The 15,631-nt window shown below is 25.6% G+C and overlaps 1 protein-coding gene across 3 annotated transcripts in view; it reads left to right on the forward strand.

The window, feature by feature from the left end:
* Window positions 1-15,631, forward strand: part of LOC135925206 (large ribosomal subunit protein uL1m-like) — a 43,190-nt gene that overhangs the window by 6,900 nt on the left and 20,659 nt on the right. Inside the window, exons 7-9 of one of the 3 annotated variants that reach the window (XR_010571579.1) lie at window positions 12,127-12,283; window positions 13,973-14,059; window positions 14,243-14,670. Coding sequence is in view for 1 of the 3 variants with exons in the window: in XM_065460421.1 (XP_065316493.1) it covers window positions 12,127-12,283; window positions 13,973-13,997 (182 nt within the window). In the remaining 2 variants the exon portion in view is untranslated. Of the gene's footprint in view, window positions 1-12,126; window positions 12,284-13,972; window positions 14,671-15,631 lie in introns of those variants that run through there. The other 2 variants (XR_010571578.1, XM_065460421.1) reach the window with 2 other exon arrangements.

Consider the following 15,631-nt stretch of genomic DNA (forward strand, 5'->3'; position numbering starts at 1 on the left):
ATTAGGTAGAACTTTATTTTATTAATTGATCTGGCTTTTGAAATCACCTAAAAAGCACTCTTTAGATATTATGATTAGTTTTATTTCAACATAAAAAAATGTTTGCACCATAGACAATAAACTTAGGTGTTAAATTTCCTCATCTGAATTGAGGTATTTTAATTATGCTTTCGACTATTATATGTTTAATAATATATATTATATACTAGTTTCATGCCCTTAAAAAATGACAAACTAGATTTTAAAAAATAAATGTGTAATAGTGAACTAAATTTTTAAAATGTGCCAATAATTTTTTAGTTCATAGGCTATAAAGAGTGTTAAAAAAATAACAAATTTAATTTAGGTGCTGAAAAATGAAAAAATAAGAAGCAAAAAGATGAATTTATTCATTCTCATAAAAGGGGCTCTTTTAACACTTTAAAAAATTACATCGTGCACCCACATCTGAAATGTGAGAAATAATCGATATCAGCAATGAAAATATTGATGATTAAATTTTTTAACGTATACTCTATCAAGCGAAGATTTCGTTGTAAGAACATTTCAAGGAATATTTTGAGTTTTTATTCGATATACCTCATTGTTAAATATGTTTGAAATGGAGCTAAGAGAATATTATAATCAATTAAATTAACTGATCAAGATTCGTTGGAAAGCAATTAATGTAATAGATCTATTAACTGAATTAAAATTTTCAATAAAAATATTGCGTAAATAAAGTCCTTTATATTTTGCGTTATATTTACATTACACTAATAGGTGAAATGAAGCTATAACAAATGTATCAATTATTTAGAAGATTATTCTTATTTTAATTACCATCGCATCCCTAACACAACTTCTTAGAGCTCAAACTAATTAAGATTTACTTAAGATCCTGCATAGCTGCCTCACAAACCTATTCATGATTTTAATCGAAAATGACTTTGCATCGTTGTAGATTGTGTAGACACCCTCTTTTGCAAATAAAAAGACAAGGAGGATAAATCTAAGCAACTATTTTTTAGTTTTTAATGATATGATAAGCCTGTGATTATATACACGGTACATGCACTATACTAATTTTTTTGATATGCGTTATTCATATTTATGATTGAGATCAATAAATTTTGCCATATTATATTCTTTTAGTTCTTGTGAGAATATAAAAATTATTCAAATTAGTTTAGAGAAGTTGTAGATTTTTAAAGGGCCGCGGAATTAGTTTTTGCCCTGGGCCTTTAAAAGCCTCAGACAGTGCTGAGGACACTTATAGATATTTACATAAATTTTAATTTATAACAATCGAATATTATAGATTACTACATAATGTTTTTAACGAAAAATCGACCCACTTAGTCTAATGATTAATTTTATCTTTCCCAGCCCATCCCGCAATGTTAAATGGATTATAATTTTAACGGATCAGTCTGGACCAGTAATAATTGATATCCGTATTTTCAAACATCTTTCATATAAATAATATCTTGATATTAAAATTTGACAATAAAAAATAATATTCTAAGATGAATATTTACTTGTTTGATCATTAGGAATAATAGGGAGAGCAAAACTACTAAAACGAGCATAAGACCGACACCTGCATATAGACCATATATAAATATTTTTTCTTGACCTATGTTTTTTTAAATTATAAAATATAAAATCTTTAAATCTTCAATTTATTTAAATAAGGCTGTTTTATTTCCACAGTAATTGATTGCCAGTATTTTTGAAGATATTTTTTCAATAATAACAAAATAGTCACTATTTTATTTTCCAATATGAATTATAATATGTCAGTATATTAAGATTTTAATATAAAATTTATCTTTTCGATTTAGTTCCAACTCAAGGAAATTACCCAAAAGTTAATTTATTTAAATTTCTATTAGCCGAACCCAATCTCTCAAACCGTTAATTATCCCTCCAATATCTCTAACCTTTAATCTTACTTATTAATATAATTATTTTAAATATATTTAAATCAATTTTAAAAAAATTTTCTCAAATGAATAGAGTTATTTGTCAAATTTTTTAGTAAATATATCGTTTTTTTCTCAATTTAATTAACAGATTTGCCAGTAAATATATATTTTTTAAATATATTTTATAAAGTCATTATAATTTTTTATTTTTGAAAAATTGCAGAATTTGAAAAGGATATATATATTTTGTTATTTCAATATTAAAATAATTATTATAAGATAAATATTGATTATAACAAAATTAATATAAAAACCTTTATCTCATATGCATTATTGTATGGCAAATATATAACTAAATAATATAGTATTAATTTCTGTGGTATATACTATTAATGATCTATAAACTTTCTTGATGAAAGAAATTTATATTACTCAAAAGTATATTATATGACTTAGTTCCTGCTTTTAAAGTTAAATATACTTTCCAATAAATTAAGCTTAAAGCTAGAAAATATGATGGTATATTAAGGTAGTCTATCTAGATATATATTTTATATAAAGGTATGACACTTATTGATAATAACCCATTTTTAAGGAATCTGCAACTCAAGGAAATTTTTTAATTAGGTAAAATATATAAAGTTAAACAAGTAGGATTAAAGGTTAGAAATATGAGTTAGGGTTAATTAAAGGTTTAAGAGATATTGGTTAAGGGTAAGGTATGTATGGATTTTAAGGATCGAGTTAGACAAAATTTAAAAATATTTGTTTAAGTGGTGGTAAAATAATAATCATTATCATAATTTATCAGTGTATATATATTCTTTGGTAAAGGTTAATTGTATATAAAAAACATTTGAACATTATTTCAACAAGAAAATAAATTAACTTCTGCAATTAATAATTTAAATATTTGATTTATAGCTTCAAAACAATATACAAACAGATAATATAATATTATAAATAAAAGACCATAAAAATATAAAGTAGAATATATATAATATTACTATATAAGAGGTTTTTCAGAAAAATGTAATAAATTCTATTAATAACTTGTCAAATATGACAGGTCATGTGTAAAAATAATTTCCTTAACTTTAACCATAATCACATTTAATTTACCCCTATTAGCTGACCTTATTTTGTTGTTTGACAGTTAAATATTTATACATTCACCTATAAAATATTATCCAATTTTTTTAAACCTTTTACAAAAGTATAAAATAAAAATCCAAAGTAAAAATTCTAGTTTATGTTTTGAAATTTTGCTGTAATATAAATAAAATATGAAACTACTATATTTACTTTTGCACCTTTTTAGTGTTAGTCATAAATATTTAGTAAAATTTTATAAAATTAATTGTATTGCTTGCCATATTTTATCTTTAATTAATAATATTATTGATGAAAATATAACAAAATATAAACCGAATATATCATTATAATTGTAATTTAGTAGTAGTATTATTACAAAAATCTCAATCACAGAATCTAGCGTATGCGCTATCTTATTTTATATTATATTTTAGAACCATCTTTGATAAGAAATAACGAATATATTTTTAGAACAGACATCAATAATATCTAATTATAATTTAGAAGATTACCAGACTTTAATAAAAAATATATATATTGAATAATTGAAGACATTATTTTAATAGTTTCCACAACAAATATATTTTAATATTTTGAATCATAAACCAAATTTCTATTTAAATATAAATAATTTTTAATTTTCACTTTTTTGGTTAGGGATAGGAAGGAGGGTTCAAACGCCAGCCCTTCGTAATTTCGTGGCTATCCCATTATCCCATGTATTTTAAAAGATATTTTGACTAAAGAAGAAAATCTAAATATTATCCAAAATGAATTTGATTTGGTTCCACAATGGCTAAAATGTAGCTTAAACAATTTTTGCTAAAAATTATCCATTATTAAAAGAGGTTCAATTTAGTCCCACTCATTGGCTCTTTTGACTTAGGGTATGGCTAAAATTAACTCCGGGAATTATTTCTGTAAAAAAGAATTTGATATTTTTCCTTAAAATTAAAAGCAATAATCTATAAGTTAGACGTATAAAATGAGGTAAGATATTATTTTAGAAATATAGGTGTAGCTCATTAACCTCGGTTCCCTACATTGCTAATAAATTTTATGATTACTAACCTGAAATAATTATAATTTTAAAATAAATTGCAAAAATTGAAAGCACACCAAAATACTTATATATGGTTGGTTTCTAAAATTAAATTACATTTTACTTTGATCATATTTCATCGCTTGTACTTGGGAGGAGGTATTATTGATTATTTTTTGGGAACCATTAAAATTAATGTTAGAACCATTCACATTGCGCCCTGAAGATTTACCCGCTAGCCACATCATTTGTTTAGTGTCTTCAGTAGTAATATTTACAATGTAAGTCACAATATCATCAATGCAAACTACATTATTTTTCGTTTCAGAGTATCTGGCCATTATGAACTTACGATTTTGGGGCTTATGTCTTTTTAACACTTTACTGCATAACTCAGGGGGATTAGTCGAGGGATATGCCCATGGAGGGGGCGTTGGAACGAAGTTAAAATAACTTTCCGCATTTTGTGCTATTTGTATTTATGTAAAAAAATTTAAAAATCCACGAATTAACAAAATACTATAGACAAATTTTATTTTATATACAAATTGTCACATAAAAAATTTATTAAATTATATTAAAAATTTTATTAAATTATATTAAATAAATTTATTAAATTATATTTAAAAAATTAAAAAAACGATAGGCTTCCCATCGTATGAGATTAGTATTTTAACTTTTCTATTTTCAATTGTAAAAGCGCACTTAAAATTAGTATTATTTTCTAAATAATCGCTCAACCTTACTGCTTGAAAATAAAAAATCAGCTATTTTATAATCGTTTTCAATTTAATCGTAACCAAATCTTATTTTGGTATTACATTTTTAAAAGATGCTAAGTCTATTTGGATACTTTTCTATGCTACATACTAAATTATAAGTGCTATAAACGTTACTTCAAAACGTTACATCAAATAAAGAAACGCGTTGCCATTACTCGTTACCTTTTGAAAAAAAGAACGCTCGTTACTGCCTATTTAAAAAGTAACGCGTTACTCGTTACTAGATAAATTTAATAATATATTCAAAAATTTCCTATATATAATATAAATAAAATATACACAATAATATATTATAAGATGAGACCTGTTGTAATATTCAGATGAATATTTTCGAAAAAAAATGTCTTATTCAAATTAAAAGAATTATTACAATATACTTAATTTCATAATATAGATAGACTATGTATATGAGGATATTTCGAAGATGCAAGTTTTAAAGGAAAGATATATAGTTGAGATTTTGTGGATATAATTCACTTTTCAAGTTTTTGATAAGAATTCTTTTTTAATTTTTTTATTTATAACTAATTTTTCATAGTTTTTTTCATAGTTTTTTTACTATGATCTTTTTATAATGTTAATTTAATATATTTTTACTTTATAAATTTATTTTATATTTAATGGAGATGAATAAAGGAAACCAAAATTATGTTATTACATTTTTGTTTCAAACTTCATACCCTTAATTCTATTTATCACATTTTTTTATTTCGATTCAGCTAAGCCTTTTACAAGATCTTTTTAGAATAATTTTTTTCCTATATACAATATAAATAAAATAATACAAATATAATATATGATAAAATATTTTTAACAATTGATTTTAAAAATTTTGACCAGAAAAACAAGAGCGTTGCTCAACCCATCTTTAGCCGTGCTAACCACATTCAACTGGCGCAGAGAATGTTAATGAATAAAAATTTTAATTGAGGGAATTAATTAAAAATTAAAAAATATCCATACAGCTTAATAGATTATCTTCAAAAGAATCTTAATTCAGATCCTTATCAAAAATTTTTTATCTTTATCAGAAATAATCTATGTGGGTTGTTTTTTTAAAGAAATCAAAGTCTGATTTTTATTCTTTAAGATATTTTCTCAAACTGGAAGTAAGTTCAAACTAGTGTTGTTAAACGGCTCGTTTTGAGCCGATTTTTAAAAACGGCTAACTCAATATTTCATCCAGAATAGTATTACGCAAGCCGGAATATTTTGTTTGCAGAAGGAACAAAGGTTTGGACATCTATTAGTGATCTCAAGGCTTAGGCAATATTTTTCTGGCTAAAATATTGAGTTAGCCGTTTTTAAAAATCGGCTCAAAACGAGCCGTTTAACAACACTAGTTCAAACTTTCTACCTTCGATGACCTTTAATTTTATCCGGGGCCAATAATATTTAAATAGCGGATTAATTATTGCTGATTGTATATATTCATCTTCATTGATGTGTTTCGAATCTATTGAAATAAATATAATCAAAATATAAATTGTAAACACTATTCCAGCTGTATACCTTTTATCTATTTCTTGCAGGATTAAACATGAAATTATTTAAAGCAATTTTTTTAAGTTTTAATATTATAATAGTTATCGTGGGAGTAAGATATCTCAAATGTTCTAAAATCGAAAGAGCCATATCAACATTTTCCATAATATATAAAATCATATATATGAGGGATCGAAAATGGTTGGGACATTTTTCGTTCAAAGCTCAATAAATTCAATAATATTAGACTAATCTGAATAAATAAAACATCTTCTGTATCCTAAAAGCATGAGTAATTTGAAATCATTATAATATATATTTTATAAAATGTTTATTTTTTTAGAATTTAAAAAACTTTTGTCCCAACTATGACATACTCTGGGTACGTTGGGATAGTTGGTCCACTCATAAAACAGAGGTTAAATAAATTAAAAATCGCCATTTCATTAAGACTAGTGATATATAAATATATTTTTAATAGTTTATATAAAATATAATAAATTACTTGTATATGTTGTAGCTGTTGAAAAAAAGAAGAAATAAATGTAATTTAATACATCAAATGTCAGTGATTTTCTGACAGGGGAATGGGAGTTTTCCTGGTGGAGGGAGAAAAATGTGAAGATCACATGGGTTATTGTTAAAGAAAAGTCTTTTGTTAAAGATTTGGAGTGAAGATATTGGATTAATTGGAGAAGATGTCAGCTGTGAGGAACAAAGAATGGACCTTTGGGAATGAAGAATATATGAAGCTGGATAATTATTATTTATAATCTTTATATTTTTTTTAATGGATAGATAAATATAATTATGAATAAATATGGATCTTTTTATTGTTGCCGTCGACAGGATCCACTTAGGGATTAATGCGGAACACAATGCAATGTAAAGGATAAGAAAGTGATGCATGTACAGAACCTGGAGATTCAAGAGTTATTTGTTATAAAAGGTAAGAACCATTTTTTTTTTCATGTAATTTTGAACTTTACTGTGAAACCACAACACAAGTAATAGAAACTATACAGGGGTAAGTGAGATTAAGGGATGAGTTTAAGGGTTTCTATACTTATATATTTAGCTTACAAAGGTAAAGATGGAAAGTATGTAATGGGTATTAGGCAGGAATATGAAAATAAGATCAGGAATTTAAGACAGTAATATTTGGTATATTATATGTCTAGATGTATATTGTACATCCAATTTTGATTATTATTTGATACGCCTTAAGACTCATTGTGAATGGAGGTATTCCGTCATAGAGAGCTAAGACCTCAAGATCAGCAGGACAGAAAGGATTGCTAAATTTTTAAATATTTGAAATTTAGGAAAATATATATGGAAATAGACTTTTGTAATAAAGTGTGTATTATATAATTATGCAATTTAGGTTTTTAAAGGGATGGACATGTGTGGGATCATTTATTATTAATTAATGTTAATATATTATATTTGTAATTTAGTTTCAATTAAGGTTGATATGTTATTAAGGGATCTATTGAGGGTGAGTTAATGTTGTTTATTTTGAAGTAATTAACCATTTTTATGAAATTGGGTGTAATGTGAATTACACATATGATATATTTAATTATGAATGATAATTTAAAGGAATTGAAGTATGATGAAGTCAGAATAATATCTATAATGTTATAGGTGGATAGTTATTTTGATTTAGTGCCTGCATTTGATATATATATAAATTGGGTATGGATTTATATGATATATTAGATGATGTGTAAGATTTTTTTTTCCAAATTATGAAATCTTTATATTTAATATATATATATATATATTTTTAAATTATAAAATTTTATAAAAGGTTTTATTTGCAATTATTATATTATTTTTATGGTATGCAATGATGTGAAGGGAAAATATTTTTACAGATAAGGTCAGTCATGTTGATGGGTATGCCTTGAGGTAAGAATATTGTTTAGTTTGCATACTGGAGAAAGTTTTTTTTTGTGTATAAATTTTTTTTGTAAATTTATGCGGCATATTACATTTTTTTTATCTTTGTAATAATTTTATAGCACATCACATTTTACTATTTATTTTATGAACATTTTTTTTAAAGAAAAGACTCAATTTATTTTATATTGTGATTAAAAATTCTTTACATATATACCATATAGCCCATTATATTTTCAATTTTTGATACTTTGCATTCTACATTTTTGTGAATTTGTGCTCATTGTGATGGCGGAGTTAGGTAGGAATGGTATATTTTTCTTAGGATACTAATTCTTAGATGGAAAATATTGTATTTTCTACACATTATATATTTTTCCTCCTTATAAAATATTAAATTTATTTCTCATATGTCTTGTAATTTTATTTAAAATCTTTGTTCGGCAAATTTTCATTATTTTTAATACCTAAAAATGGATTTTTATATCTATTTTAGGAGATATTTATAAAAATGTAGTTTTGATTTTGTTTACATGACAGAAGGACAATTACATGTGTTGAAATTGCATTTCACACATAGACCATGTGTTCACATTACAGTTATATGTAAGATCATTATTTCCTAATTACCATTAATCATACCCTAATGATGTATATTATGGATCCTATTTCTCAAATGTCTTAAAATGAATGAATTATTATGTTTTGATATTACATTGTCCATATTAATGTTCCATAGAATATAAATGCAGATACCCCAATGTACATGTCATTATTGATAATATGTGTTTTCGCGATTATATATTGAAATATATCGGAGATATTATATTATAAATCATCATAAGGGGAGACGATTCGATAAATTCCCTGAACGTCTTCAAGGCGTCCCGATACAATTCAAAGAAGCGATTCGATACAATTCAAAGGGCGATTCGATACAACACCACCACAGAGAGAGGGACGCTGGGCTTGTGAAGGGTGGGCGTGTTGTAGCTGTTGAAAAAAAGAAGAAATAAATGTAATTTAATACATCAAATGTCAGTGATTTTCTGACAGGGGAATGGGAGTTTTCCTGGTGGAGGGAGAAAAACGTAAAGATCACATGGGTTATTGTTAAAGATTTGTTGGAGATTTGGAGTGAAGATATTGAATTAATTGGAGAAGATGTCAGCTGGGAGGAACAGAGAATGGACCTTTGGGAATGAAGAATATATGAAGCTGGATAATTATTATTTATAATCTTTATATTTTTTTTAATGGATAGATAAATATAATTATTAATAAATATGAATCTTTTTAGTATATACATTAATATAAAAGCATGGTAATAATTTCCAAACAAGTATAAGAAATTTATTTAGAAAAAGTAAGTAGGTATATAATTGATATTCCTCTATTATGTAGAATTAGTTACACTAGGTAAAATTCCACTTTTACAAACATATTTGACAGTTAGAGAATATATTACAGTTAATATTTTAACAAATATCAATGCTCTTGATAATAAATATAGGAACAATTTGCATTTAATTATTTAACGCCATCTATTTATCTTAAATAAATATTAAAAATTAATCTTCATATTATTTATCTCACAATGTCTTTAAAAGATATTTTCTGATGTCCTTATCAATATTTTATATTCTGTAAAATATATAATTCGCTATATCTGTAAAAATTACTTGATTGTCATATGATAATTGATAAAATTAGATATACTGTAAATCTATTCTTTCAAATTATTGTTTAAGTTATATGCATACATTTTTGGGGGTCAGGGAGTAAGAGGAAGACTAAGGGGGATATTTTTTATTAGCTTAAAATGAGTGATAAATTTCTGAAGGGGGGGGGGTAGGAATTTCCCCTTGCCCCCCCCCCCCGGCTACGCCTATGGTTGTAGGTGACGATAAATTTATAACTGGTTTTCGGATATAAATTTAAGATTTTTTCACAATCTTCTGTACAGAAGATATCCCTCTCCTCTTTATTGTGATTTCGCATAATTAGAAAGTGGTAAAGTGATCTAAAATGCGTGTCTCAACTATGACCGAGTCCACTAACTTTATAAATATCATTCAGAATCATATTATTCCTATTTATTGATTCTGTAAATTTCTCAGATTAAAAAATAAGGTTTAACTTTTCTAAAAAATTTTTATTAAGATTTTAAAGGTTTTACTTATAAATATAAACGATCAAGTTTCCAATTATTTTTTATTATATTTGGTATGTCAAAACACATTTTCTTCTGTAAAAATTAATACTAAATATTTATCAAATCTTTTTTAGCCAATAATGTATGACGTAATTATCTATCTTTAACCTCAAATTTCCAGTTTTATATAATAAAGCTCAAATTATAGTTGGAGTGACCTAACGTTCTCCTGTACTTAACTACCCCGGTTTCCCCTACATATCATAATTAATAGTAACCATACGATATATCTATGAACGACTTGTCATTATCTGAAAATCTCTGTAATTCTGATTTATCAAAAGATTCCCCAAATTGGCCATTTAATAAGACTATTAATTTCACGGAGTTATAAAAAGAGTTCTTATTGTTATAACTGGTTTTCAGATATCTTCCCATTTTTTCCTTAAAAATGGCAGCACAGTTTCGAGACTGCCCATGTTTATCCCACAATTGAGTAAAATATTTGAGTTGGGACATAATTTTACAATGTATAGACTTTGGGCCCTTAATTTTCTTTATTCGTGTAAAAAATGTTTCATATTGGGGTCAGAGTAGGTTAAATCCTCTTCATCTGAAGAAATATAAATTATATAAACTGTTTATTTGTCGAAGAGTTCACATCCCTGATTAGCACTCTATTTTTAAATATTTAACTCCAATTTAAACAAATACATTAGTATTTTATTTAAATAGCTTTCTTACGAATCTTTAAGGCTTATTTATAAATATTATTCTCCTTGTGGCATTAAATCATTCTCTTATAATTTCCTTCCTTTCGCCTTAAAGCATAGACAAAATAATTAAATGTCAAAATATATTATATTATATTATATGGAAAATGGTGTATATTCTAATAATTAATTAGATAATCCTGCACGTCAAATGAAACAAAACCTAATACATTGAATATATGGTTGTTTTAAAATTCATTATACATTCATTTTTACCCCGATTTTTGAGTTTACAAAAAGTTGTGCTTATTTTCAAATTAATTTAAAGTTTATTTTTGAATTAGTCCCATTTAATTCTGAAAAAAACAATACAAAATCAAAGGACGAACTTGGTAAAAATAATTTTTTAATTTTTTTATTTGGAAAATAAATGATTTTAGATTGAGGTTATTTAAGGATTTTTTATTGGTCATGACATGAGGGTAAAGCATTTGGGCTAGGTTCCACATTAGTGTTAGATTTTATTTTGATTAGTCAATACACGATATTATAATTAATTATAGCCGAAGATATAAATCTATGATGAACTATAACTCGACCGAAAGTCGGGAAAAATTAGGCAGAAGGCCCGGCCGGTCAATGAAGGGTATGGGGAGTGTTGTAATATTCATATAAATACTTTTAAACGAAAAATGTCTTATTCAAATTAGAAGAATTATTACGATATTATAGACTATGTAAATGAGGATTTAAGGAAAGATATATATTTAAGATTTTGTGTATATTATACTTTTTAAATTTTGGAAAGAATTCTTTTTATTTTTTAACTTTAATTTTTTATAAGTTTTACTATAACCTTTTATAATGTCAATTTAGTATATTTTTACTTGATAATTTATTATTTTATAATTAATAAGATGAATTAAGGAAAACAAAATTTTGTTATTTTGCTTACGAATTCAATCTTCATACTCTTCCTTATTTAATCTATTATCTTTTTTATTTAGATTTAACTATGTTTTTTATCTTCTACAAGCTCAAACCTTCAACTCTATCTCTGCAGTGGTGCCGAAGAGAAAATGCGTTACTGGGCTACTTTGGAAAAATTTCAATCGAATGCCAGACAATGGTTACATTGGGACAAAGAGTGTTGTTAAACAGCATTCTAATGAAAAAATTCCAAAAATAAAAAGGTAAGAAAAATATTTAGAGAAATATAATTGAAATTTAAAGAACATATTTTTTTAAAAAAAGAAGAAAATTTATCGTTTAATTAAATTTACTTTGGATAAGAATATTTAGAATTATATAAATCAAATTTTAAAGATGGATGTTGAAAAGAAAGAAATTATCATAGCTCATTTAGATCTTGGACTATTTTTTGTAAATATTGATAATATTAAGGTATAAAATTGTATAGGAATATAATTATCTAAAATGAAAAACAAAGAATTATAAAGGTAGCATTTAAAATAGATAAGATATAAAGAAATTTGTGTATTTTATTTAAAGGTGATAATTTATGCAATTTATAGTTAGTTACTGGTAAACATTGAATCGATAACTAAAGATAACTATGACAAATAAAAAAGAACATGATTAAATTAATTTATTTGTAATAATAAAGTATAAATTATAATGGCAAAGATTAAGATTAGTTTGGTTTAAAGATACCATAATTTGAAAGATTCGGAGAATAAGATTAGAAACTAAGATGCATATACTATTATTGTTAGAAAATATGTTGATGTTATAATTAAATTCTTATTACAGTTTACGTTTAACTTTTATTTTAAGGGCTGCGAGAGATAAACAGCCGCAATGATCTGATAAAGTTGATAATATTAATATTTGGTTGTATATTATCCAAAATCTTCATAACGAAAAACGAAAACGGCGTTCATCATTAGAATTCATACCACAATCGAGCTCAATTAGAGATCGGAATTTTATTTTGGATCATTAATAAGATTTGAGGTCAATTATGCAACATTTTTTCTAATAATAAAAGAAAGAAAAACAAGCGAAAAATATGGAAATACCAAAGAAGAAATGAAAAAGGCTATTTTAACTTGTTTTAATGAAGTTTTAGATATGGAGAAAATTAAGATAGAAGGGGAATAAAGAAATAGTGTATTTTTTGAATAATGATGATATGGATACGAAATACTTCTTTAGAGAAAAAGAAATGCTTAATATTTAATTAAAATAAGAATAATTACAAGAGTGTAAAATTTTTTAAAAAAGCATGAGAATATAAAGGGTTTTGAAAAAGGAAGAATGTGTGCCCAAAAAATGATAGAGTTTTTGGGAAATGTTTGTCAAGTGAAAATTTAATGATTATAAAAAGTTGTTATTTAACAACGTGTTAGAATTATGAGAATCATAATTTTATGTGTTTGAAAATTGATAATAGACATAATTGATTTGTTTTATAACAAGTTGTGCTAGAATTATGAGAATCATAATTTTATGTGTTTTAAAATTGATGATAGACATAATTGATTATACTATAATTATGAGAATCATAATTTTGTGTGAGAATTGATGATAAACATGATTGAGTTGTTTTTAACAACGGGTGCAAAACTTATGAGGAGATAAGTCAGTTGTTTTTCATTAACGAGTGTGAACAAAAAGAAGAATAAAAAAGATATTTATTCCAGTTGTTTTTGACCAATGGGGATGAGCCGCATAAAAGAGAAGAAAAGAAATAGATATTTTATTTTTTTGTAAAGAACATGCGCATACAAGGATTTATTAAGTAAAACGAAATAAATGCTTAATGCCAAAAGTAGAAAAAAATAATTTTTGGGGGTAAAAATTTTAAACGAAGAGATTTTTAGATTCATAATAATCAAGAGAATTTTAAATTAATTCAGCTTTAGACATGGTGACAAAAGATGAGGATCAAAATATCTAAAGGACGACAGAAAATGGTTCAATGAAGATATGGGTCTAGGCTAATTGTATAAATTATTTAGTATATTTGTACTATGTATTATTAATTTAAGATTTAGAGAAAAAAGTAGCAAATATTTCAGGAGTTAAGAGAGAAGTTAAGCAATTTAATAGATTATGTTAGGCAGAATTAGATTAGAGAAGTTAACCTTAGACATTAAGATGAATTTGATATATTTATATATTACAAGATCATTAAAGCAGAAATGGAAGAGAAGTTGGTCATTTGCAGAATGGTGGGTTTATATTAAGTGGAACTGGACGGGTGTTGTAATATTCAGATAAATACTTTTAAACGATAAATGTCTTATTCAAATTATGAGAATTATTACGAGATTATAGATAGTGTTAGGCTCGCTCGTTTTGAGCCAACTTTTAAAAACGGCTAACTCAATATTTTAGCCAGGAAAATAATGCCTAAGGTTGCATTCATAGTGGAGACGGATCCGATTTTTACATCCGTTCCGTCAAAAGTCAATCTCATTAAAAATGATATATATGTTCATAGTGCGTCCGTTCCGATACCTTCCGTCTTAAAAACGGATCCGGCAAATTTTGAAGTCAAAACATTTTGACTTTTTGATCCGGCAAATCTTAAAGAGCGTTATAACGTTACTTACAATTTTTTTTATAATCTATGAACATATATATCATTTTTAATGAGTTTGACTTTTGACGGAACGGATGTAAAAACGGATCCGTCTCCACTATGAATGCAGCCTAAGCCTCAAGATTTCGATAATATGTTTAGACCTTTGTTCCTTCTATGAGCAAAATCTTCACCCTAACTATTTTCCTTAATGAATACATTAATCTGAATTAAAAATTGTTCTTGGCATTGAACGTGACATTTATAATAAAGATGTCACCCAATATATAAATTTAAAATCAAATAATTACTTGTTAAATTTAAGTTAATTGAAACTTGGTGTTCACCACGTTGGTTCAAGTTTAGATATTGCACACTAATGCACGTTATATTTTTGCCATTGTCACTTTGATGTAATATGTACTTTAAAATGCCGGAATCTTCAGGACTACCCATCGACCCCATTGCAAGTATAGGGATTTCTTTTTGATCCAATCTCCATTCAATCTTAGCCTTGGGCTGACCATTTTTTGCAGTACAGGTAAACATTTTAACATTTTCTGGTTCCCCAAGAGTAACCAAAATCCCCTTTGTCTCCATATCGGAAATATTTAAATTTGCCTCTTCTAATTTTGGAGGTTCGGGAGGAGCCAACTGGATATTAAAAACTTTTGACTGAAAACTATTTGATGCATCCAAAGTTATAATAGGCTCATCGTTGGGTACTTTAAATAAAATATAAAATTATTTCACAAAAATAACTTAAATTTTAGTCTTTATTATTTAATTTTTGCGCAATTCGATAATTATCAAATGTGACATGAGATTACTATTCTTATCTTGCATCCTAAAATACTTGAATATATTTTTTGTCGAATTTATAAATTGCTACCAGGCTTAGAAAACAAGGATTTAAGATTTTTAAATAATATATAGGAATTACTATTCAGTAGCATCTAGGATTTATCCAAAGTGGGTATGAATTTAAGAA

This window comes from Gordionus sp. m RMFG-2023, chromosome 2 (genome assembly GCF_954871325.1).
Source record: "Gordionus sp. m RMFG-2023 chromosome 2, tfGorSpeb1-WG-v2, whole genome shotgun sequence".
Classification (NCBI taxonomy): domain Eukaryota; kingdom Metazoa; phylum Nematomorpha; class Gordioida; order Chordodea; family Parachordodidae; genus Gordionus; species Gordionus sp. m RMFG-2023.